This window comes from Polistes canadensis, unplaced genomic scaffold, assembly GCF_001313835.1.
Source record: "Polistes canadensis isolate GaletaPanama2010 unplaced genomic scaffold, ASM131383v1 scaffold_152, whole genome shotgun sequence".
In the NCBI taxonomy this organism is placed as follows: Eukaryota; Metazoa; Arthropoda; class Insecta; order Hymenoptera; family Vespidae; genus Polistes; species Polistes canadensis.
This window is the reverse complement of record NW_014569699.1, coordinates 319,693-345,054: the sequence shown is the minus strand read 5'-3', so window position 1 is coordinate 345,054 and position 25,362 is coordinate 319,693. Positions and strand designations below refer to the sequence as shown.

Genomic DNA, 25,362 nt, shown 5'->3' with positions numbered 1-25,362 from the left:
GTCGTTACTTGGCTAAACAATTTAAACTTGCTGGAAAAGACGACTGGGAAAATTTAGAGATCGACGCTACCGTCGACACTATTCATGATCTTCGTTCAAGTAAGTTACTTTGATATCAATATTCCTATCAAGTTAATTATTTTGTTAATTTACGCTGAATTTCATTCATACACTTTTCCAGAAATTGGTGCTTATTTTTATGAAACTAATCCTGAAGCTAAGGCTGCAAAATTAGAGGTAGCTAAGGAAGTAGTACCATTCATATTAGAACGTTTGGACGCTCAAGTAAAAAATAATGGGGGTTACTTCGTTGGCGGTGCTTTGACTTGGGCAGATCTTACTTTTGTTGCTCTATTGTATTATCTTAACTACATGATGAAATCAAATATCATTGAGAAATATGATAATCTCACAGCATTGGAGGACAAGGTTCTTAATCTTCCAGGTATCAAAAAATGGGTCGAGACGCGTCCCGAATCTGAATTCTAAATTTCTTATTAACTTCCTTTGATATAATCGTACATATATTATAAAACAAAAAGCTTATGTATTTTTCTATACCTATGAGAGAAAAAAATAAATAATATATACGAGTATTGTGATTTTAATTGTTGTAAGAGAGTTTATGTATAGATGATAAAAGTATTTTCAATATTCTCTTGTACCTTGATAAAGGTTGACAGTTTAGTTAAACTTTTTACAGTATTCACAATAGGAAAAAGATTTATTTCTAACATAATTTCGTATAATCGATAAAGAATTGATTTCATTTGCATCTTTGTAATAATTTTAAATTTTCCGACTTGTTTATCTCGTTCGGTGATTGGTATAGTTATAAAATGGCGGCATTAAGATGCATCTTCATTATTTGAGAAGATTGTCGACTAGGGGAGAGATGAAGGGTGTGATAAGATATAAATTCGATTTATTCATTGGTGGGAGTCGATAAACGAGATACGAAATAGTTCACGATAGTATTTAAGAGCTATCCTTTCGAATTGATCTATTACATTTCTACCATCGCTGTTTACTGTTGTACATTAGCTGAAAACTTGTAAGTACATTTTAATTTTCTATACTTTTCTTTTTTATTTGTTTTAATGATATTAATGTACTTTAGATGATGACCTCTTGTCATAACCGGTAATTTGATTAACTTATTTTATACGTAACTTATTTATACGTTTACTTATATATACGTATATATTATTTATTCGATTATAATTATATACAGTCATTGTTATATTAAACGAAATTTCTCGATGTCAAAGTCAGACGGAAATGGTTGTATAACTTAATATTATATCGGTTTGTTACTCCGAAAGATGCAATACTCGAAATTACACAGGTTGAAATCTATAATTCTATTAATAGAATCAAGATAGTACAATATGACACGCCCAGCTAGAAATTATTCGATAAAAATGTTTGAAGTACATACTTTTGTAATTATTGATTAACGAAATAGCGTTAAATAAATAAATTGACAATATTTATTAAATAGGATTTTGTAGTTAATTTTACTAAGAATCATGAAAAAATGGCGGATTATTCAAATTAATTCTAGTYATTTTTTTATATATAAATATTTAAATTATCTTAATCACTATTTATTTCTATTATACTATAATATAAGACTGTAATGATAAAAGTTTCAAATATCATTGTTACACAAGAAAGAATAATCATTATTGTGTGAAAAACTGATTATAAAAATCAGCACAATGATTTATCATTTTTCGACTTTAGGTAATTAAAAAATCCATTACCTAATAGAAATTTCTCGAAAGTTTTATTTACTTAGAAATCTTTTGAGAAATGTATATCTTTTTTATCTGATATCTGATATCTTAACCATATTTATCTGGTTATCTATATGATGAGTTAATTATTATTTTATTCTTAGTTTAATTTTCTACGGTGAAAAGAAAAAAAGATTACCTATAGCCAATCATCGACCATCGATTATCGATTAATGGTTACCAATAATCGATAAATTGTATTCAATTTAAATATAAATATATTTACATTTATTTATACAGATTTATTGTATTTTAATAATATATACTAATCATATTAAAGTTTTATTCAATTGATTAATTTCTAAAATAAAATTTTCGAAGACAAAGTTTCATAATTACTGATTTAATTTATACTAATATATATTTATTTGTTTTCTTTCAGAAAAATGCCTTCCTATAAGTTAACTTACTTCCCAGTAAAAGCTTTGGCTGAGCCAATCCGTTTCCTTTTTAGCTATGCTGGAGTCGAATTTGAAGATGTTCGTTTTGACAGAAATGATTGGCCTACTAAAATAAAACCAAGTAAGCATAYAATGTACAGAATAGAATATATAAAATAAAACGCAAATAAGTTTTACATTTAATATGATTATAAAAATGTTGTAATTGTTCTTTCGTAGCTACGCCTTTTGGACAAGTACCCATGTTGGAAGTAGATGGAAAGAAAATCAATCAATCTGTTGCCATCAGTCGTTACTTGGCTAAACAATTTAAACTTGCTGGAAAAGACGACTGGGAAAATTTAGAGATCGACGCTACCGTCGACACTATTCATGATCTTCGTGCAAGTAAGTTACTTTGATATCAATATTCCTATCAAGTTAATTATTTTGTTAATTAACGCTGAATTTTATTCATACGTTTTTTTTTATTTTCAGAACTCGCTGCTCATTTTTATGAAACTAATCCTGAAGTTAAGGCTGCAAAATTAGAGGTAGCTAAGGAAGTAGTACCATTCATATTAGAACGTTTGGACGCTCAAGTAAAAACTAATGGAGGTTACTTCGTTGGCGGTGCTTTGACTTGGGCAGATCTTACTTTTGTTGCTCTATTGGATTATCTTAACGGAATGATGAAATCTAATATCATTGAGAAATATGATAATCTCAAAGCATTGCAGAACAAGGTTCTTAATCTTCCAAGTATCAAAAAATGGGTCGAGACGCGTCCCGAATCTGAATTCTAAATTTCTTATTAACTTTCTCTTATATATATATGATGAAACAAAACAACTATGTAGTTTTTTTACATTTATGAGAGAGAAGAATTAATAATAATTAAATCCAAATATTGATTGTTATCGCTATAAGAGATATACAAATATGATCCAAGTATTTTCATTACTTGTTTATATCTTCATAGGTTGACGATGTAATTAAACCTATTAAAGTATTCACAATTGGAAAGAGATACATTTCCAATATAATTTTGTATAATCAATAAAGAACTCATTTTAATAATATTTTTTAAAATAAGAAAAATATCCAAATTATTTCTTTAAAAAAAAAAATAAGTATAAAATGATTGAACTTAATTAGAAATAATATTATACGATATTTTATCATACATGTAGAAAGATTTATTTTTATAAATCATACAGGGCAAGTACATGTAGAACTTAATAACAATTGACAATAGCAGCACAAAACATATATATTTCCTTATTAAATATTACTTTTCTTATTATTCCCTTTTCCACGTTTGGCGGTAGGTTTTTTACTACTTTTTTCTTCCGTTTCTTTTTTATTTTTTACCGTAGGCTTTTTTGCTTTTATCATTTTATCTAAATTAATGTTGTCTTCCTCTTCGTCTGAATTTATATCATCTTCTACAACTTCTATAGATTCTAAATCTTCTTGCGAAGTCATTGCAGATTTCTTTGTCTTACTGGTAGTAATAGAATAAGGTAGGCCAGGAGAGTTTTTGTTATACGTTCTAGTAAATGCTGCTAATACCTTACTCTCTACTGCTTGAATTGAATTTCTTTGTCCTGGCCACATAGAAACTTCATTCAAGGAATCTAAATCCTCTCTTAACAAATGATATTGTGTCATAACATTAACTGCTTCGTCTACTCCTTCAGTACCGTTATTGACTAAAGGTCTAACAATGGCATCTTTTATATGATTTAAGTAATCCAAATTGACTGCTTCCTTACTAACACCTGTAGTCAAACGTGTGTGCACAGTTATCTCTTGTAATAATCTATCAAACTTATTTCTTCTTGAATTACATCCAAGCCAAGCTGGAAAATTAATTTGATTTTGTATATGTCCAGACATCATACTACCAGGAATAACAGAAGAAAAACATGCTTGAATTGGTAGAAGGGACCATGCATTGTTACTTCGAATTGCTTTTTCTATGCCATCTCCTAATGCTATACTCTCTGCTGCTTGCGCGACTCTCTCTAATAATTCAGTTTTTGGAGTTGCAGGCATTACTGAAAGATAATTTTCTTGTACGAACAATGGTGCTATATTGTAATCATGAAAGAAGAGATCACTTTTTTCATTAATATTCATATTTTTGTGTTCCTCAACGTTAAAAACCTTTTTAACTACTTCCCAAGGCCCTAATTTTAAGTCCTTATTTGGTTTATACTTTATCTGTTCAACATTTTCAAATTTATCAATTAATAATGACAAATGATTGATCACTTGACGAATATCGTGACTAGTTGATTCAATTAATTGATCGAGTTGTTCAGTAGATATTTTGATATTTTCTTTGAAACATATCGATTTCATTGTTGCCCTGATTTGCTCTAATCTCGGTTTTTGAAATTTAAGATCAAATGTATAATTGGAGAGAGTTTTCATTTTGGGATTAGTACGATCATTGCAAATACAAATTATTGGTACATCCGTAGATTTGATTAAGCTAACCAATTCCTGCAAACCTCCACGATCTTCGTTACCAGCCATACCATCAACCTCGTCCATTAACAATACGTGTTTACTATTATTTTCTCCCGTGAAGAAATTTTTTATTGTTGTATTAGATAGAATTTCGGAAACTCTTTCCTTTAAAAGTTTTTTACTTCTTGTATCTGAAGCATTAAATTCTAATAGATCGAAACCTAATTCATTACATACTACTTGAGCACTAGTAGTTTTACCAATACCAGGTGGCCCTGATAGCAGAGTAGCTCTAAAATATGCTCCATCATCATTTTTTGCCCAGGGACTAGGTTTTACATATTTCTTGTTTCGATTTTTATGCCAATTTGATAACCAATAATGCAACTTTTTCACACAACTCTTATCTCCTTGTTGCCCTAATATTTGTTTTGTACTTTTCGGTCTGTATTTGTCAACTAATGCTTCGCAACCTTTTGTTATTACAATATCATTTGCTATAACTTTAGAATCTAATTTTGTTTCCAAAGATTTTAAAGGTTCTACAGTTTTTTTTACAGGTTCCACTGTTTCTTTTACAGATTCTACTGTTTCTTTTACAGGTTCTACTGTTTCTTTTACAGGTTCTACTGTTTCTTTAACACTTTTTTGCAGTTTTGGTATTTCATGATGTTCTATCTTTGATATTGAATTTTCCTTAGATTTTGAACGAGATTTTTTGATATCTTCAGCTTTTCCTTTAGGTCTTTCTCGTATCAATTCTAACAAATCATCTTCAGATATTTTTTTTATTTTTAACTCATTGGCCTTAGCCATTTTTGCAGGTCCATATTCTTCACCTACTATGAGATAATCTGTATTTCTCGATACTTGATGCAAAATACGACCACCATATTTTATTATTAATTCCTTAGCTTCTTCATCTTCTAACGAATCCAAAACTCCTGTTATTACAAAACTTAAGCCTGCTAAGCAATATTCTGCTCCCTGCGGAATTTCCTTAGAACCAGGATTTCTCGCTCCACCCCTATTAAGATATTTCTGATATAGCATTGAACTTTGTTTTTTCATTTGAATTCTTTCTTCGTATTCGTCTAATGTTGAACTATTGGTAAGTGCATTCTCGTTTTTCGCTTTTTTAGATTCTATTTCTATTGTGGAAATAGCTTTAGGACGTTTAGATGCTTTTTTGGGAAAATTTTTCATTTTTGTATCGACGTTATTCTCTTCATTAGTTAAAGATAATTCTTTACTACCAGAAGATTTATCTTCTTGTTTTGTATCTATTTTTCTATAAGATATTTCATCATCGACGGATACACTATCTTTCTTTTTTTCGTTTGAAGTTCTATTAGTTTTCTTTTCTGCTCGATCATCTATCGTATTATTTGTTCTGTTTTTCTCATTGTCATCTTCTTTGACATTTTGTAAATATTCTTTTTCTAATTTCTTCGTGTTTAACTTAGTTAAGTTAAGTTTGTCATCTTCCTTTTCGTTCTTCTTCTTTATTTTTCTCTGTATGGTTTCTCGCCTCACCGACCCTTTACTAAACATTTCTGCTGGCGAAATAGTGCTTTTCAATTCATCTTTGACATATGATTCTTGTTTGGTATTATTAATTGATTCTACTTTTTTACTATTAACAGTCGACGTTATTTGAATCTCATCGTCAGAGTCTGATAAAAGATGATGCTTGTTAAATGTTTTTGTATATTTGGTACGCTTTACCACAGAGGATGATTTTGTCTCCTCTTCGTCAGACGATATTATTGCCCTTTTTTTAGTTTTAATTGTAGGTTTATCAGCTGATTTATCTGTTGACTGATCCTTTGATTTCTTAACAGTAGTGCTCGTAAAATAAGATCGTATATCACGTGGCATTTTTAAACTCCTTATAGAAAGAAAATACGGAATTCTGCAAATAATAATACATGGATCTTTAACAAAAGAAAACAAACAAAATCATTAAACTATCAACCAACGCGTTTAATAACAAAACAATTACATACCCACACATATATACATTTAATCAAAAAAACATTGTCAATTTTCTCTCTAACATTTTATTCCTCACACAAAATATGTTAAATTAACGCGTTCTATTTTGTCATTGCAAAAAATAATTATATCAAATTTTCATCCATCTCAAATGATCCAAATTGCAAATTTAATTTAAAACAGTGAGTATACATTATCTCACCATTTAAAAAATGAATTTTCTTTTTACAATTATTGTATTTATACTGAAATCTTACAATCAATAATATTAACGAAGTTATTTGACTGATAACAAATTTCATTTTAATTTACTTTTTTTTAAAAATAATAGTAATAAAAAATAATTCGAATTTTTAGGTTACAAAAATGAATGAAATAAAAAAAAAAATTAATTAAGGATCGAAAAGTTTAACTGAATCGTATCGATTAAATATATACTTACATATTTTTGAAAGAAAATGAAAATATTATGAAATCAAATAAGTTATCTAAAATTTTATATTTGAGATCTTACTAGATCTAGTTTTAACCGTACCATATACACATCATACACACACATATTTAGTAAATCAGTGTATATTTCATGTACAGTATCTTGAAAAGGTAGCTTGCCGCCGGTACTGTGCTGTTCATCGACATTAGTTACCTCGGGAAAGGATTATTTCATCATTTTGCGAAATAATAATTAATCTAATATATATTAACTATGGCTAATCAATTGTTATTGTGTGCAAGAAGATTAGAAAAAATTTTATTTGTATCCGCTCAAAAAGGACACTTTGATACATTTCAGGTATGTTTTTAATAAAACATAACCTACAATTTATTTATGATATAACCAACATTATTACTTGCAACATTCAATATTTCAATAAACGTATAAATCATTTTCGATCAATTTATTATATTCTATTTGTTTATATAAAAATTATTTTGTATGGATACAATTGTCACTTTTCCAATCTTGTATTTTTCCATTGAAAAAATTATATTCTGCTTTTTTATATATACATTTGTGCATACACCTTATTTTTATTTAAATGTTAAATAAAATGTACGATAAATGCATAAATATATTATGCGTATCAAATTGTATACTTTTCCAGTTGAAAAGACATTTATCAATTCTAAAAAGATGTTACACAATGCCTGTGATTGAAGAATTGCAACAGCAATGGAAATTGTTGTGCAAGCAACATCCCAAAGGATTTGAAAAATTTTTTAAACGAGGTAACTAATATTTTTAAAAATACATTTAATTTTTTTTATCCTCTATTAATAGCGATGTCAATATCAATAATATTAATAACAATCTTAACTCTTTGAGCTATAATTTAATGCATGGAACTGCGTATCATATTTGCAAACAAGACTTGTTCTTCTTATGTTGTATCTGTAGATCTTGTCATGAATAAGATTCGTGTTTCTCATGTTGTGGGCTGTAAAGCGTATTATGAATCTTGTACATTGTTTTAGTGTAAGGGGTTAATAATTAAAGCGGATAAACTTAATATTTATGTAAAGGTGGTGGGAAACAAACTAAAATTAATGAAGAAGAAAAGAAAACATCGGAGAGTACATCGAGTAAAGATACTCAATCGAGTAAACAATCGTCGTCCAGTTCTAAAGATACTGAGATTAATTGGACGGAAAAAATTTTTGGCGAAAACTGGCAGCAAAGAAAAGGAGGGAACTCATTTGGCAATAATGATAAATACATATGGGGAGGATTAATTTTTGTAGCGACTATAAGTGCATTGTTCTATGCATTCTCCGACGATATATATTCAAGACAAACAACATGGAGAGAATTTGTAAACAAGTAAGTAATATTTTGACTTATGCGATTTCTTCTTCTTCTTTTTGATGTTTCATTTTGTTTCTCGATTTTTATTTCAGTTACTTGAGTAAAGGAATAGTAGAACAATTGGAAGTTGTAAATAAAAAATTTGTTCGAGTCAAATTGATTCCTGGTCATACCGTAGATGGATATGTAAGTGTTTCAATATTTGATCATATCAATTATCATATTAATTTGGTGATATAATAGCAGTAAGTTAACTATGTTATTTCTAGAATACACTATGGTTCAATATTGGGAGCACTGAAACATTTGAAAGAAATTTAGAAAATATTCAAATAGAATTAAATATAGAACCTGGACATGATGTTCCAATTATATATAAATCCGAAGTAGAACTATCGACTCTACTGACACATATATTACAACTATGTTTCTTTGGTATTTGTTACTATTACTTATTGCTCATTTATAAAGTTAATCATTAAACGATTAATATTAATTAATTATATTATATGATTTTATAGGTCTAGCTTTACTCATGTTGCGACGTTCAATGGAAGCGATAAGCGGAAAAGGTGGTCGTAGAAAAGGATTATTTGGTGGTGTGATGGAATCAACTGCTAAATTAATTAATTCCAAAGATATTCATGTTCGATTTAAGTAAGCTATATTAAATTCTGATCATGTGCTAATCTACAATAATAAATTAGATTTTATCTATGCGTAATTTAAATACAGAGATGTGGCTGGATGCGAAGAAGCAAAAATCGAAATTATGGAATTTGTAAATTTTTTGAAAAATCCTAAACAGTATATAGATCTTGGAGCAAAGATCCCTAAAGGAGCTATGTTGACAGGTATTCGACTGTTTTATTAATAACACAAATAATAGATACAATTCAAATAGAACATGTAATAAACTGACAATTATTATAGGTCCTCCTGGAACAGGAAAAACATTGCTTGCTAAAGCAACTGCTGGTGAAGCAGATGTACCATTTATATCTGTATCAGGTTCAGAATTTTTAGAAATGTTTGTTGGCGTTGGACCTTCTAGAGTAAGAGATATGTTTTCTATGGCAAGAAAGCACGCGCCTTGTATTTTGTTTATCGATGAAATTGATGCGGTAGGAAGGAAAAGAGGCAGTCGTAATTTTGGTGGACACTCAGAACAAGAAAACACACTTAATCAACTTTTGGTGGAAATGGATGGTAAAAAGAAAACCTCTCTAATTTTTTTATTGAAATAAATAATAATATTAGATTTTGTATTAACACATTTCTTGTTTTCTCTCCCTTTCAGGATTTAACACAACAACTAACGTGGTCGTTTTAGCCGCAACTAATCGGGTGGATATTTTGGATAAGGCACTTTTAAGACCTGGTAGATTTGATAGACAAATTTATGTTCCTGCACCGGATATCAAAGGACGTGCTTCTATATTTAAGGTTCATTTGGCCTGTTTAAAAACACTTTTAGATAAAAATGATTTAGCTAGAAAAATGGCATCCTTGACACCTGGTTTTACTGGTATATATATATATGTATAAAAATAAAAAATAAAAAAATATGTACATATTATAAAATTTCATATAAATAATAATATAACAAAATTATTTTTTGTTATTTCTCAGGAGCTGATATCGCTAATGTTTGTAACGAAGCAGCTCTCATAGCAGCCAGAGATTTGAACGAGAATATTTTACTAAAACATTTTGAACAAGCCATAGAAAGAGTAATAGCTGGTATGGAAAAAAAAACACAGGTTTTACAACCAGAAGAAAAGAGAACAGTTGCATATCACGAAGCTGGTCATGCTGTAACAGGTTGGTTCTTGGAATACGCAGATCCAATTTTGAAGGTACTTTTGTACAATTTATAAAAGCTAATTACTTATTATCAATTACCTTAATAAATATATTTTATATCTTTTAGGTATCTATTATACCAAGAGGAAAAGGATTAGGTTATGCTCAATACTTACCACGTGAACAATATCTTTACTCGAAAGAACAATTGTTTGATCGAATGTGTACAATGCTTGGAGGTAGAGTATCAGAAGAAATATTTTTTAATCGCATAACAACAGGTGCTAGTGATGATTTACAAAAGGTATCATAAAGATAATTGATAATAATTTGTTATTTCAAATAATGAATAATTTATTTATAATAATAATTATTTCAATAGATAACAGAAAGTGCATACGCTCAGATCGTGCAGTTTGGTATGAACGAAAAAGTAGGAAACGTTAGCTTTCAAAGACCACAACCAGGTGAATTTGCTGTGGACAAACCTTATTCCGAGAATACCGCACAACTAATAGATGATGAAGTCCGCCAGTTAATTGATAAAGCTCATAAACACACACATAGTATTCTTACAAAGCATAAGGAAGATGTAATTAAGGTATATATTAATGCTGTAATTAGTTTTAACGATATCCATCTTGTAGAATGGTTTGAATAATTTTGAATAAATTTATAGGTAGCTGAGCATCTTTTAAAACAAGAGATTTTAAATAGAGACGATATGATTGCATTAATCGGACCTAGACCTTTCAAAGAAAAATCAACGTACGAAGAATTCGTCGAAGGTACTGGCTCCTTTGAAGAAGATACAACATTGCCACAAGGTTTACAGGAATGGAATAAATCAAGAGATGAATCTGATCAAAAACCGGAAAGCAAACCAGAGACCATACCTCCTACTCCGGCTACTAAAGCCACATCTACTGAAGTGACTAAAAATCAACCGTAAAAGAGATTTTAATTGTATTATTTCATCAAAGTATAGTCTATCAAGTATATCATTCGTACTTTGTATTATAGCTCAAAATATATTATTAAAGAAAGCTAGATATATATAGTATATAACTATATACTCAGCTGCATCAGCTGTCGTTATTATTAATTTAATTAACTAAACAAAAATATCAATTATTACACGTTTGCTTATAAATACAACTTAAATATAATATAATTCATGTAATATAATACTTTCTCTACATTTTTCGTTAATAATACTTATCTAAGACATGTTGTGTGGAAATTTCAATATTAATCATTTAAGTCCCAAGCAGTGTGATCATGCTGTTCAGATTCATTGTCAAAATTACTACCTTATTGAAACGCAATGTGAAATTGATATTTTGTCGTCCCGCTTGACATTAGTTGATACAATTTTTAAAAAAAGATTCCTGGGACTAAATAGTTAATCATAAATATCGATGAAAAATATACATGTACGTATATATATATATATACGATGTATTACGAACAATATAGTTGTTTATTTTTATTTAATAAGATATATCTTTACAGGCTATATAAAAAGAATATAGAAGATATTAATATATCTTTTACTTTGATAAGCAAAGGCATGAAATTTCGAAGTATAAATTTGCTTTATCTACTTCGTATTACGTACAAAATTTATTTGATGTTGATACTTAAATATTATTATCTGAATAACTGATAATACTTATCTATGCAAATGTTCACGCAAGAAACAGATAATACGTATTATTTCTTAAGTTTCAATTTAGTATCGTTGCACGCTGCATATATTAAATACAGTTTGCTTCTATCATTGGATTTATTTTGGCAAGCATATCATGGATATTAATATAGTCGATGTCGAAGTTAAGGATATTAGATTTCCTACATCCTTAAGGGCAGATGGTAGCGATGCAATGGTTAGTAAATAAAATATTATATTAAGATCTTAAAAATATAATTGAAAAGTATATACAAAAATTTTATTGTGTTTATAAAGACATTCCTTTTTTTTATTTGTAGCATAAAGATCCCGATTATTCATGCGCGTATGTGATTTTAATAACTAATACGGATATTCGTGGATATGGATTAACATTTACTTTGGGTAGAGGAACTGAAATAGGTAAAACGAAGAAGATTTTTATTTGTTTAAGCTTATTATCAAAATTATTCGAGTGAAAATGAATTATTTATTTAATTTTAGTCGTCAAGGCGTGCGAATCTCTGTCTACTTTGTTAAAAGGACAACAAGTTTTAAATATTTTTAAAGATTTCGCATCGTTCTGGCGTAAACTGACTAGTGAATCACAACTAAGATGGGTATATGTTAATAATTACATAGATTTATAAAAAAAAAAAAAACGTAACATTTATGTTAATTTTGATTTCAGATTGGTCCAGAGAAAGGTGTAATTCATCTTGCAACAGCTGCTATAGTAAACGCTTTGTGGGATATGTGGGCTCGCATTGAAAAAAAACCCGTTTGGAAACTTCTCGTAGATCTAACGCCAGAACAATTAGTTTCTACTATCGATTTTCGATACATGTTAGCATTTTACACAGAAAATTTAAAAGTTCATTTCGAATAAGATCACACAATGAAGATATAAGAAATGTATTTTATTTACAGTACCGACGTTATTACAAAGGAAGAGGCAATACAAATGTTAAGAAATAACGAAATGGATAAAATGAAACGCGAAAAGTTTTTAATCAAAAATGGATATCCCGCTTACACAACACAAATAGGATGGTTGGGTTACAGCGATGAAAAAGTTCAAGAACTTTGTAAAAAGTTTTTAGATTTGGGATTTACTTCTTTCAAAGCTAAAGTCGGTCAAAATATAAAAGATGATATTAACCGATGTCGCTTGATACGCGAAATAATTGGATATGAAAATAAATTGATGTTGGATGCTAATCAGATTTGGGACGTCAAGGAAGCGATAGAATGGATGAAACAATTGAAGGAATTTAAACCAGTTTGGATTGAAGAGCCCACTTCACCAGATGACATTTTAGGTCATGCCAAGATTGCTAACGAATTGAAATCTGTTGGTATAGCTGTTGCAACTGGTGAGATGTGCGCGAATCGTGTTATGTTTAAACAACTGTTACAGTCAAGAGCTATTCAATTTTGTCAAATAGATTCTGCTAGAATAGGTGGAATCAATGAGATATTAGCCGTCTATCTTATGGCTAAAAAAACTGGGAGTAATTATTATTTTTTATTTATTTTTATTATTTTTTATATTTAACTTAAAAATAAATATACAATTAAATTTATCTTTTTAGTACCTGTATGTCCACATGCTGGAGGTATAGGCTTATGCGAAATGGTTCAGCATCTTCAAATGTGGGATTTCATATCTCTTAGTGGAACGATAGTAGATCGTGTTATAGAATATGTAGATCAACAACACGAACATTTTGAAGATCCGGTAAAGCTTAAGAATGCTTGTTACATACCGCCTAATACTCCAGGTTATTCGACTAAGCTCAAAAATGAAAGCATTTTAAATTATATTTATCCCAATGGAAGAGAATGGCAACGTATATTTAATCAAGGAAATTATACAAAACTTATAGATTAAAATTACAATCTATATAAAATGCTAATTGTTTTAATATAAAATGAATAAGTTTTTTTGCTTAAAACATTATGCAATCAAATTGAAATAATTAATATATATAAGTATAAATAACAGAGATATAAATTTTTATAAAATTTCAATAATAATTAAATTATACATATCACGTATCATTGTTTTAGTAAATGCGATTTCACGTAGTCCGTCTGCAATAAGAAAGAAAAAAGTACATCGATTAAATAATTGTATTATTATTTTAATAAACATACATGCAAGCATATGTATGATAATTTATCGTTAATACTTACGTTAACGAACCATGGAGTATTAGGATTAAACATTGCTCGTTTAATAAAAGACAAATTTTCGATGGGAGATATAACATGTAAATGAAGATGATGTACAGTGTTAAACGGCGGCCAATGAAAACCAGTCCTGGTAGATTCAACATCGAGTCCTTGTTGTTCTGCTATTATTTGAACGGTTGCAATCATTTTATCATCTATAAAAGTATAAATCATGACAAATACTTTTCTTCTTCAAACAGTAAACTAAAAGTAACGAAAAAAATTATTGAAACTTTTCTTTTCGCTTACAAAGCTCGTCGTTTTCACGTTTTAATTCTTTGGCATTGCGTATATGTTTATTTGGCAGTATTAAGTAATGATGAGTAGATGCTGGATTGATATCTTTAATAACCGTTACGTTCTCATCCTAAAAATGATTTTATGCATATCGTTAACGCCTTCTAGTATTATTTTTTAATGTTATTTCAATATTTTACGTACATTACAACAATAGAAATTGGGGGCAGTGGTGGTGATCAAACGTCAAGATTAAATAATAGAACAAAATTTACTTTCGTTTTGTTTGTTTTTTAACAAATTAAATTTTACTTACCTCATAAATCTTTTCACTCGGACTTTCATTTCTAATTATTTTACAGAATATACATTGCGCTTCGGCAGCCATATGAACACACAATTGGAATTATATTATTATTAATAAAAATTATTAATTTTGACAGTTCACACACATCGATTACTGACAGTTGAGGTTATTTTAAACTTATATAACGTTGACGTATTTAAATATTATTGATAACATTTATTTCGAGTTTTATCGATTTCGCGTTAGTTCAATATTGTTCGACAATAATTTAAAATAATCGATATAATTTTTATCGCGATAATTATTCGTTTAATTCCATGAAGTAATTATCTCGTTCGGATTTTATCTGCACTTTGATAAAAATTGGAAAGGGTAGCACGCATGCGCAGCGCGATGCGAGGTTTTTTGAATTTGATTCGCGTCGAATTTTTTAAATCGAACTTTCTAAATTCTTGTATCTACTTATTTAATTATTTTATTTAAATAACGGTTTGTGTTGTCACAATGAATGGGGATAAAACATTCTTCTGATTGCGATAGTTTTTAATTTAAAATATATAAACTGTACATATATTCATAAGTAGTATATATATTTATATATGTATATTTATGTATAATATAATAGGTGTGGTGAGAGCTTGATAAATTATATAACATATAACATATGCAATACATTTGTGGCAGTCGAGCTGAAGGAGAAGATTGATTAGTAATAATTAAAAAATAAAATAAAATAAAATATACAATACAAAATAGAAGGAAATTAAAAATATTCAACAAAATAGGAGAGAAATTTTTCTTGAAAAAGAAAAAGATAAAAAAAAAGTACTACAAGTTGCAAATACATTCGAAAATATTATAGCTCTCCACCATTTGTCTCCTGCCTTCACCTTTGGCCGTGTAAAAATTCATGAAATTGTACGTGAGAAAAAAATAAGAATGAATAGAAAAAAATAATCAGATAGATCATGATTATTTGTATCAGAAAAAAAAGAAAGAAATATGCATACATGTGTGCCCTGCTATCGATTATTCAATCATCTTGCATACACAAAAAAAAAAAAGAAAAAAATTACATTTCAACGCGCATACCTCAAAGATTTCTTATTCAAGAATTGCACAATGATATAAATAGTATTTTTTTCCTTTTTTGTTTTCTTGAAACATTACACATAATAGTGGAATTTCTTGCGAATATTACTAAATAATATTTATACATATGTGTATATATAAATATATATATATATATATACACACACACACACATTTTCCTTCTCTTTACCTATATAATAGTTTAAATCAAACGCATGTACAAATTTTTCGCGCGTCAATTTGATTGAATAAAATCAATTTGCTTCTACGAATACGTATAATATCAAAATTATAAATAAAAAATAATTCGTATATATACAATATACGAATATTAAATAACAAACATACGTAATGTACATGTGTGTCCTTTGTGTATATGTGTGTTTATGTGATAATGACCATTTTATTTTATTTTTTTTTTCTTCACAATAGAAACGAACGACATTTTTTATCCTCATGAAATATTTATATATCTATATCTCCGACATAGGCCTAATAAAAAGCCGCATCTTGTGTTGTGTGGTTTGTTTTCTCTTACATAGCTAAAAAGGATTTTTACCGGAATTTTTATTTGCCCGAACTGTACAATGTATTTTGTTCTTGTCAATCTTTTTTTTTTTTTTTCTTTTTCATTTTAAATTCTCCGTGTTTTATAGTATTACTTCTTTTTTTTATCATTTTTTTTGTTTTATTTTGTTTTTCTATAAATATCGCTTATAAATAATGATTAATTTATATTTTCCGATATGACAGAAAAGAAATCATACAATATACAATAATTATCCGTTTTTTTCTTAATTAAAACGGCGCGATCGTGTTCTTAATACTGCAGTATCTGCTTCATGTTTCGTGATTCTTCACAATGAACGATTTTTATTTAAAATATCGTTAGTCTTCGAATCGGGTTTACTTCTTCTTCAATTCAGTCTCCCTTTCGAACCCCCTTGAACCCGCTCATCATTTTTCTTTTTTATTTTCTTCTTTCTCCTCTTCTTCCCATTCGTCTTCTTTTAGTTTTTCTTCTTTTCTTTGTCACTCTCTGTATTTTGTCACCTTCCTCTTCATACATATAGATATAGATAACCGAAGTTAACTATTCACTATAACTTAACGATCTAATACAAGGGTAAATTTCAGCTACCCTGATAAGACATTTGATCGGGAATCGTAGATGAGTGATTCTGCGTAGGACTTTGATGAAAGTGTGAGTTGGTGCCGTCCTGTGACAAATCACCGACTACCGGTTCCTCGTATTTGCCTCTTTTAAAACGTCCGTACAAGGAGGAATATGGTAAATTGTAATGAATAGCTGCTTGATTGATGCTCATGTGACCTAGCCTGCAAAATAAATATATAAATGCATAAATACACATATAATAATTGATGTAAATTCAAAAAAATATGAAATAGTCTAAGGTGAACCCAAAATCTTTAAACGGCGATTAAAAGTTTTTAGACAATTTGAAAAATCAATTACTGTTTTTGGAGACTTTGCTTTTGGAGAAGGTCTAGATATTATTCTTTTGTTCTCAAATATAAATATAAGCTTAGCTTATAAAACGACAGAAGCCTTAACTATAATAATAATAATATTTTAAAAATAATTTAGAAATATTTTGTATTCTCCATCTAAAGAGACTTTCGATATTCATGTTATATTTAGCAATAATAAAAAAGAAGAGGTATTTACCTGACAGCTTCTAGAGCTTCGGTCATAGCATCCTCGCTCCAAGGTGTGGGATTACTTCTGCTGAGTTCAATCCCTTCTCTCTTACACCTACCATAGAGAGTTCCCGTAGGAATACCAAATTCCGTGGAAGCTCTCTGAACAGAGGTCTGACCAGATCTTATTGCTTCTAATGCACGATCCAAATCGGCAGGTGTCCAGGTAGTTGGGCTCGCGTTAAAGGGTGCAGCTAATCTAATACCCTCTCTTCTTGCTATTTTGTAAAGTGTACTGGAAGGTATACCAAAAGCTTTCGATGCCTTGTTAGCTGAGATCGTTCCTGTTCTTAGTGCTTCCAATGCATTATTCAAACTCTCGTCGCTCCAGGATTTCGTAGGTCCGTCCTTTTTTGGCGTGTCGATTCCTAAACGATGAGCTCTTTGCCAGAGCGTCGTTGATGGGATTCCAAATGCAGCTGGAAAAAACGAAATCAAATAAATTAGATTGAAAAGATTTTCAATCTAAAATGTGTGTGTGTGAATTTTTGTATATTTACCAGATGCTTTCGTAAGACTCATATCGTGATTTCTTAATGCTTCCAACGCAGCATCCATGTCCTCCTGTGTCCATGATTTATTACCATGATGATGTGAACTCGACTGTCCAGAATGACCTCTCGAATTATTTTCACCCGAGTCCGAATGAATCGAACTGCCAGAGGGCATGAGTCCGAGAAGTTCAGGCGTTATCATCATCATATTATCGCTGTCCGCAGCATTTTTTGAGCTTACACTAGCTCTGTCCGACATATGACTGTCGATATCGATCGTGTCCGAAGAATCCATCGTGTGCAGGGTTTCGAACTTGATCTTCACTGTATCGCAATTTTGTATCTCTAATTGTGAGTAGAAAAAGGACAAAAAGAAAAGAAAACCCCATTGGAAAAAGTGTAATTAAATATGAAAAAATGTATATAACTTTGAATAGAAAGTTACTTATTCGGGGGAGGGAGAGGGAGAGGGAGAGAGAGAGAGAGAGAGAGAGAGAGAGAGAGAGAGAGAGAGAGAGAGAGAGAGAGATACAAGAATTAAGTTCGTAAACGAGAAGATCGTTAAAAAGGTAAATCTAGATGCAAGCATCATTATAAACGAGGCTGCGTGGGCCGTTACGAATAGAGCAACGCAAATCTAATCCCGGTCAGTTAAGCACGATTAGACCAATTACTTTGACTCCCTTTTAGCCTAATGACCGACTAGTCTTTTATCATGCTTTTTTTTGTTCAGATTGACCAGTTCTTCCACCCCCTTGTTGCGCATTGTCTCTCGTCATATATATCTTTTATTTAATATTTTCATAATATTATAAAGAAAAAAAGTATGATGTAATAATATTAAAGAATTGAAGAAAATCCTTGTATAAGCTTGTAACGTAAGTGAGTATTCTTACCAGTCGAATGATGATCAGAGTCTCGCAAATGAGTGATGGTGGTACCGACCAAAGTAGCGCTAGGTGGTGTGGGCTGTGTTTCTGGAGGCAGATCTACCTCAGGATCTGGGTGATGACCGTAATGACCTAGCCCTGTGTGACAGAACATGTCACCTTTTTATTCCGAGTGAAAAGGGTCTGTCCCCACCGGCCCTAAAACTGGTAATCCGCCCCACACCTGTAACCCTCGAAGTTCCGAACGTGATCCAATTGCTTGATGCGATTTGATATGCTTCGATCACGGAAACAACATCGAACGATGGTATATTATCATCGTTCCTAGTCCCCTATATCCTTAAATCATTAGGGATTTATTTATCGTACCGACTTCGATTGATGTTTATTATTATCATCATCCACCTTTCTTTCTCTCTCTTTCTTTTTATTTCTTTATTTGTCTTTATCTCTTTTGCACTTTCTCTTTGAGCGAAATCAGTCGGTTCCGACAGGAACGCACAAACGCACGCGGCGCGTGTTTTCGTAGGTCTAGAAAAGAGAAGGGACCTTTTCGAGAAATCCAAAGGTTCAGGTGTGGGGCGCAGAACTCAGCTGATTGGCTTACCGTTATTGTTGTTGTTGTTTGTACCGTTAGCGTTGTTGGTGCTATTGTTACTGTTACGTTGGCAGCTTTCCAGAACTACTGCTGCTGCCGCTGCCACCTCCGTGCACTCTTCATCTTCTACCTGCCAGTCCCTGCGATTCTGCGAAATTTACCAACGTTATTATTATAGATTGCATTTAATTTATTATTGCGATGTCTTCTTAAACCCGATTCAAACATTTTTGCCGATTCACTTTGACGTCTTATTTCAAAATGGGACACACATTAATATCAGATCTCAATGAAACACCATCATCAGGAATGTTTGAACATGATCAGATATTTTGTCTGAATTACTTTGACGTTTCATTTCAAAACGGAATACACTAATGAAATTCGAATTAAATCATCAATCAGCGATCTCTCTCTCTCTCTCTCTCTCTCTCTCTCTCTCTCTCAACGTGACTTTGATTTCTCATTTTTAAACGGAGTACATTAATGTTGTAAACCTTTTTAAATGTAATCATCGGGTATAATATCTGGACATGATTCAAACATTAAATAATTAATTAACTAATTAATTGTTATCGGTGTGTGGATATTAATGATAATGTTAGTATATATTTTTATGAATCTTTTTGAATCATCGGATTGCTTCTGTTTCTAACTTACCTCTTTATTTTTGCGATGGTAACTATCACTGTCCTCTTCCTCTTTATATCTATCGTAATGCCTAGAATCAGTGGCACGAGGCTCAAATGATGTCCTCGTTCTCTTATACCTTGGATAAGGTCTCTTCAACCTGGTAAAGTTGAATCTTTGTGAACCAGGTTCTCTCGGTGGTGAGCTTAAACTCACTGATGGTGGCCCGTCCTTACTTTCAGGTACTTCACAGAGGCCCTTGATTTTCAATTGGTCGGCCGTTTTCAAAAGCGACTGCAAACAAAAACGTAACATACAAATAATATTTCATCGACAATTTCAAGCCTCAAATTCAAATAATAATCTGATCTAATCTGATCCGATTGAATCTGATTTGATTTGATTTGATTTGTAAAGAAAAAAAAACAAAAAAAGAATTTTCATACAAATGTACAACATTAATCTATGGAAATACAAATACCACCAACCCCCAAATTATGATCACTAATTTTCATTATATTCATACGATCACTTTTGTAGCGAGAAAACCAAGTAAACGCGATTTTCAAAAAGAGACATCTCTTATCGTACGAATTCTCCTATCTGATCTTAACCTTGAAAAAGTACAGAGAACCGTGGGAAAAGAGAAAATATAACTGAGGATCAAGGTTAAAGCTACAAAGAAAAAGAAAAAGAAAAAGAGAAAAAGGAAAAACGGAATGAGAGAGAGAGAGAGAGAGAGAAAGAAGGGAAAATAAAAAAAACTCGATCAAACGCAAATCAATTCAACAATAAAAATTGTCAATGTAATAATATCCTATATTATATAAGTACGAGCAAGAAAATAATAAAATAAAATTATTAAAAAATCGAGTAAACAAAATACCTGCATCGGTGATAAACATGAATGAATAAAAAAAAAAGAAAGAAAAAGAAGAAGAAAAAGAACATAGAAGGAAAGAAAGAGAAGAAGAGAAAATAAAATAAAGAAATACGAAGAGCCACGTGGAAAGAAGAGTGAGAGGGGGGGGCAAAGTAAATAAAAGAAAGAGGAAGAGGAAAAAGACGGAGTGAATGACTTTGATAGACGAAAAAGGAAGGTGGTCGACATGAGAGTGTTAGGGGGTTCGAGGTGGGGTGGATGGGTGGGTTGGGTAGGCAAACTGCTCGTAGAGAAAAATCCACGTGGTTCCTGCTAGGAGTCAGATTGTCGGTCTGGAAACCGTTGGCAGGTTCTGATGATGATCGAAGAGAGTAGGAGGAAGGGATGGTAGGTAGAAGGGTGACGTGTTGAGGGAAGAGGAGAAGAGAGGGTAGTGAAGGGGCATGGCGGAGAGAGGGGAGGGGTGGCGAGGCTTGAAATTCGGAACGTTCCGTGGCTTCACGTTCTTTAATCAAGACAGAGGAGGGGAGGGGCGGGTGGTACGATTAGGTGGGGTCGAAGAGAACCAAAAGGGGTTGGTTTAGGCGAGGGGGTAGAAGGGTAAAGGGGTTGGACGGGTTGGTTGGCGAGTAGAGTTGGAAAGTTTGGAGGTGGTGGCGGCCTGGCTGGAGGGAACGGAGGGTGGGTGGTGGTAAGAGGTGGGTTGAGTTGCTGCCGTCGGCTGGCTCGAGAGGGGATGAGAGTTGTGAGGGATGCCAACGACGGACGCCGGCGAATCGGCTCGGTTGAGTCGCGAGGGGGCGGCAGCAGCAGCGGCAACGAGACGGTTCTGTGTTGCTGTGATGCTGGGGGTACAGGTATATTTGTATTTGTAGTAGTAGGACGAGTAGTAATGGTGGTGGTGATGGTGGTGGTTCTGTTGCTGCTGCTGCTGATAGAGAGGGGAGTGCCAGCAAAAACGCCCGCAGGAAGAATGGGGAGGCCTCCGACGCGGCTGTCGCGGCCCCAGGGCCGTATCGACCACCCCCCGAACCCACGGCACTCTATATTCTCTCTCCAGAGAGAGAGAGAGAGAGCCACTGACTAACACTTGGATACTTGTTAGTTTTTTATTTAGATTTACAGATATATATATATTAGATTTGTGTCTTTCGCGTTGCTGTAGAGAAATTTATTATTATTTTAAATTAATTTTAAAAAATCTCTATATAGTGTCTTGATATTTATATTTAATTAAATAAGAGTTTGTTTTCCTTTATTATTATTAACGTAATTAGATTTAGAATACCGAATGGGGAGGGGGGAAGTAAAAAGAAAAATGGAAGATATGTATTTGTTTGTTCGAGGAACGATTAGTTAGATTATTTAAGAGAGAGAGAAAGAGAGAGAGAAATTAATAAAATCGTCTAGGGGAAACGTTCGCGAATCGTTCGCCGTTGGGGCTCGACGAGCCGTTGGGGCTTCGTCGATGTTGGTCGTGGGGTGCATGGTAATCGAACGTCTGCGTCGGGCATGCTCGACGACGACGACGAGGCTGCTAGGACGATTTCGTTATCGACGAATAATTACGATCGAAGCGCCCCGGAGACGGCAAAATCGTCTCGCCCAATGACTGAGAGAGAGAAGAAGAAGAAAAAATCCTTTACGGTTATTATATACCCGTATGAATCATTCAAAGTAAACCTAAAACGTTTTAACTTTTTTAGGATTTGCTTCAATATTTTTTCTTCCCAAAATATTTGTCATCGAGGGAGGGACGGGGAGGAGGGGGGGGGGGCGATGCATGAGCGCACTTATTAACTTTGTCTATTTTTAAATACATTTTTTCTTTTTTCTTTCTTTTCTCAAATAATAATTTTATTGCTTTTTTTTTCCTAATTTAAGTTTCTATGTCGTTTAACGGATTCGACAAATTTATAGACAATTTTATAAACGAGAAAAACGAATGAAAATAAATATAAAATTTAAATAAAACATGGAATTACGAGATGATACAAAAATACGCGGGCAACGCGATCAAAATATAATCCCGGTATAAATAATAATAATAAAAAATAAAGAGAAGAAAAAAAAAACGATTCCTCTCTTAAAGGTTGATCGATCTCTAAAAGAAAAACACAAACCTAAGTAAAATATACATATATATCCACTGTTCAAGCGGAATATCGTTTTATCTTAAAGTCGACAATCGCCGTTAGCATCTAACAACAAACAAGGTAGAAGAGTAAGGAAGAAGAAGAAGAAGAAGAACAACAACAACAACAAAAAAGAATAAGAAAAAGAATAAGAATAAGAACAGATCCCATCCCTTCTTCCCTTTCTCACTCCCTCTCATTCGGAAAACAGCATTTCAGTGTTCGATTAAACGAATAAAAAAGGGTAGGCTCGGATAAAAGAAGAGAAATGCGAGAAAAAGAACAGAATAGAATGGAATAGAATAGAAAAGAATATAATAGAATAGAATAGAATAGAATAGAATAGAATAGAAAAGAAAAGAAAAGAGTGAAGAAAAGGAAAGGAAAGGAGAAAGGAAAAAGAAAAAAAAGGTCGAACGGCACGCTGTGACAAGGACGACGGCGTCGGCTGCGAGAAACACGGACGATCGGGTGCTGGTGAAGAGGGTTGTACTGAGGGTAGTGCAGGGTAGCGAGTAAGTGAGAGAGAGAGAGAGAGAGAAAGAGAGAGAGAGAGAGAGAGAGAGAGAGAGAGAAGAGGGTAAGCAAGCAGAGGGTGAGAGGCCTGCCGGAGATGGTTGGTCGTTCGCTCTCCGGAGGTGGATGCATAGGGGTGGTGGTGGTGGTGGCATCGGTTCGGAGGCAAGAGGGAAAGCCAACGGTAGAATCCAACCTCACCAATCAATACTTAGGGTTCAAGGGCATCGCCCGACCAATTATACCCTACTAATTGCCGCGAAACGAGAGAAAGAAATCCCTTTTTTTACTTCAGACTTTATTATACTATTCTCTTATACTGATATTAGACCGTATATTACATCTATCTAAACAATTTACTCTACTTGTATATTTTTAGTTTAGTTTAACTTTCATCGAATTGGGAAAATGCTATTATTGGGCGTTACAAAACACCCCCACATTTCGTGCATATTCTATTTATCTTGAATTATGTTGCTTGATTAAACAGGTCTAACAAATTTAATGTTATATCAAATGTCACGAATATTTCTTTATTGATTATATATTTTTCATTTATTTACCCCTTTTGTCTACGTCGGTAGGAATTTTTTAAGAAACCAATAAACGTTTGCCATTAAATTTACTCGAAAAGTTCTTGTCGATTTATTAAATATAACAATGTTGTATTAATATTTTGATTAAGAATCAACAACAATTTATCGGACAATTTCATAGATCAAAAGATATGAAAAATATTTTATGGTAAATAATTTTTATTTCAATTTGTGAAATAGATAATGTATCTCAAGTTTCTTGATAAATCCACGGCACTGATGATATTAAACGCATGAAATGTGTGTTGTATGTATACAATGTAACATGCATATTTTTATTTGAATTAATAACTCATTTGAATTTTGAGATTATCATTCTCCCGATATATCATTTCAATCGAATCTATTCTCTCAACTCAAATTATATTTAATTAATTAATCTTTAGAATAATATATAAATAATAAATACGTAGAAGAATGATTAATGAATTCTAATTGAGAAATCACAGCTGAGTTAGAAAAAGGAAAAACGCAAATGATATTAGATAAGAGATAAAAAAAGAACGTGATCGAGGATTTCAAGTTCACGAGGAAGATTTCTTCTAAGAATGGGCGAGAAAAATAAAGTAAGAAAGAAAGAAAGAAAGAAAGAAAAGGGGGTGGGAAAGGGGACGGAGGAGGAGTATTGAAGAAGTCCAACAGGTGTAAATCCGCAAAAAGATCGACCGTGGAAACGTTTCCAGAGAGAGAGAAAGAGAGAAAGAAAAAGAGAAAGAGAAAGAGAAAAAGAGTGAGTGAGTTAGTGAGAGAGAGAGAGTAGGAAGAGAGGAAGGGCGCTGAGAATGAAAGACAGAAAGAGAAAAAGAGAAAGAAAAAGAGAAAGAAAAAGAGGGAGGTAGGGAAGTAGGTAGGTGGAGGTGGGTGGTTAGGTTGGGTGAGTGAATGGGAAGGAGGTGGGGTGGGAGATGCTTTCCACGAGAGAAAAAGAGAGAGAGAGAGAGGAAGATAGCGTATACGGGGTTACAAAATGGTGTAAGGTGCTTTTATACATGGACACGAGAGAAAGAGTCTCGAGACTGAAAGCAAAGAAAACGGAGGTAAAGGGTGGGGAGTTGGGGTTGGAAAGGGAGGAACAGAA

General features: G+C 32.0%; 7 protein-coding genes across 11 annotated transcripts in view; 4 read left to right on the top strand and 3 right to left on the bottom strand.

The window, feature by feature from the left end:
* Positions 1-594, top strand: part of LOC106788743 (glutathione S-transferase-like) — a gene marked incomplete in the record, with an annotated part of 1,951 nt that extends 1,357 nt beyond the window's left edge. The window contains 2 exon segments of the mRNA XM_014752284.1: positions 1-99; positions 182-594. Coding sequence (XP_014607770.1) covers positions 1-99; positions 182-489 — 407 coding nt within the window.
* A 328-nt stretch (positions 595-922) lies between these two features.
* LOC106788741 (glutathione S-transferase-like) lies at positions 923-3,259 on the top strand. Its single transcript, XM_014752283.1, has 4 exons — positions 923-1,054; positions 2,185-2,324; positions 2,423-2,590; positions 2,681-3,259. The coding sequence occupies exons 2-4, from the start codon at positions 2,189-2,191 to the stop codon at positions 2,986-2,988; spliced, it is 612 nt and encodes a 203-aa protein (XP_014607769.1). The 5' UTR covers positions 923-1,054; positions 2,185-2,188; the 3' UTR covers positions 2,989-3,259.
* Positions 3,260-3,358: 99 nt separating this feature from the next.
* LOC106788737 (replication factor C subunit 1) lies at positions 3,359-7,224 on the bottom strand. 2 transcript variants are annotated; one of them, XM_014752276.1, is made up of 2 exons: positions 7,104-7,224; positions 3,359-6,578 (listed from the first exon to the last, which is right to left on the bottom strand). In XM_014752276.1, exon 2 carries the CDS (start codon positions 6,542-6,544, stop codon positions 3,467-3,469), a length of 3,078 nt encoding a protein of 1,025 aa, XP_014607762.1. In that variant the 5' UTR covers positions 6,545-6,578; positions 7,104-7,224; the 3' UTR covers positions 3,359-3,466. The 2 variants fall into 2 exon arrangements, with proteins under 2 accessions (XP_014607762.1, XP_014607760.1); XM_014752274.1 differs by lacking the exon at positions 7,104-7,224 and adding an exon at positions 6,673-6,873.
* Positions 7,225-7,248: 24 nt separating this feature from the next.
* On the top strand, positions 7,249-11,506 carry LOC106788738 (AFG3-like protein 2). The gene is made up of 13 exons (XM_014752277.1): positions 7,249-7,454; positions 7,768-7,891; positions 8,186-8,483; positions 8,561-8,654; positions 8,738-8,903; positions 8,990-9,125; positions 9,204-9,322; positions 9,402-9,677; positions 9,769-9,996; positions 10,101-10,327; positions 10,402-10,578; positions 10,657-10,875; positions 10,954-11,506. Exons 1-13 carry the CDS (start codon positions 7,368-7,370, stop codon positions 11,224-11,226), a joined length of 2,424 nt encoding a protein of 807 aa, XP_014607763.1. The 5' UTR covers positions 7,249-7,367; the 3' UTR covers positions 11,227-11,506.
* Positions 11,507-11,789: 283 nt separating this feature from the next.
* Positions 11,790-13,893, top strand: LOC106788740 (mitochondrial enolase superfamily member 1-like). The gene is made up of 6 exons (XM_014752282.1): positions 11,790-12,163; positions 12,267-12,369; positions 12,451-12,566; positions 12,638-12,792; positions 12,877-13,460; positions 13,542-13,893. Exons 1-6 carry the CDS (start codon positions 12,083-12,085, stop codon positions 13,838-13,840), a joined length of 1,338 nt encoding a protein of 445 aa, XP_014607768.1. The 5' UTR covers positions 11,790-12,082; the 3' UTR covers positions 13,841-13,893.
* Positions 13,783-15,111, bottom strand: LOC106788744 (histidine triad nucleotide-binding protein 3-like). The gene is made up of 4 exons (XM_014752285.1): positions 14,738-15,111; positions 14,434-14,551; positions 14,146-14,339; positions 13,783-14,043 (listed from the first exon to the last, which is right to left on the bottom strand). The coding sequence occupies exons 1-4, from the start codon at positions 14,807-14,809 to the stop codon at positions 14,008-14,010; spliced, it is 420 nt and encodes a 139-aa protein (XP_014607771.1). The 5' UTR covers positions 14,810-15,111; the 3' UTR covers positions 13,783-14,007.
* Positions 15,112-16,468: 1,357 nt separating this feature from the next.
* LOC106788739 (broad-complex core protein isoforms 1/2/3/4/5) overlaps positions 16,469-25,362 on the bottom strand; it is a 53,147-nt gene continuing 44,253 nt past the window's right edge. Inside the window, exons 4-9 of one of the 4 annotated variants that reach the window (XM_014752280.1) lie at positions 20,185-20,448; positions 19,534-19,672; positions 18,933-19,085; positions 18,043-18,360; positions 17,511-17,961; positions 16,469-17,158 (exon numbers count right to left, since the gene is read on the bottom strand). In XM_014752280.1, the coding sequence (XP_014607766.1) occupies positions 16,954-17,158; positions 17,511-17,961; positions 18,043-18,360; positions 18,933-19,085; positions 19,534-19,672; positions 20,185-20,448 (1,530 nt within the window). In that variant the 3' untranslated portion in view covers positions 16,469-16,953. Of the gene's footprint in view, positions 17,159-17,510; positions 17,962-18,042; positions 18,382-18,932; positions 19,086-19,533; positions 19,673-20,184; positions 20,449-25,362 lie in introns of all 4 variants that reach the window. The other 3 variants (XM_014752278.1, XM_014752279.1, XM_014752281.1) reach the window with 3 other exon arrangements.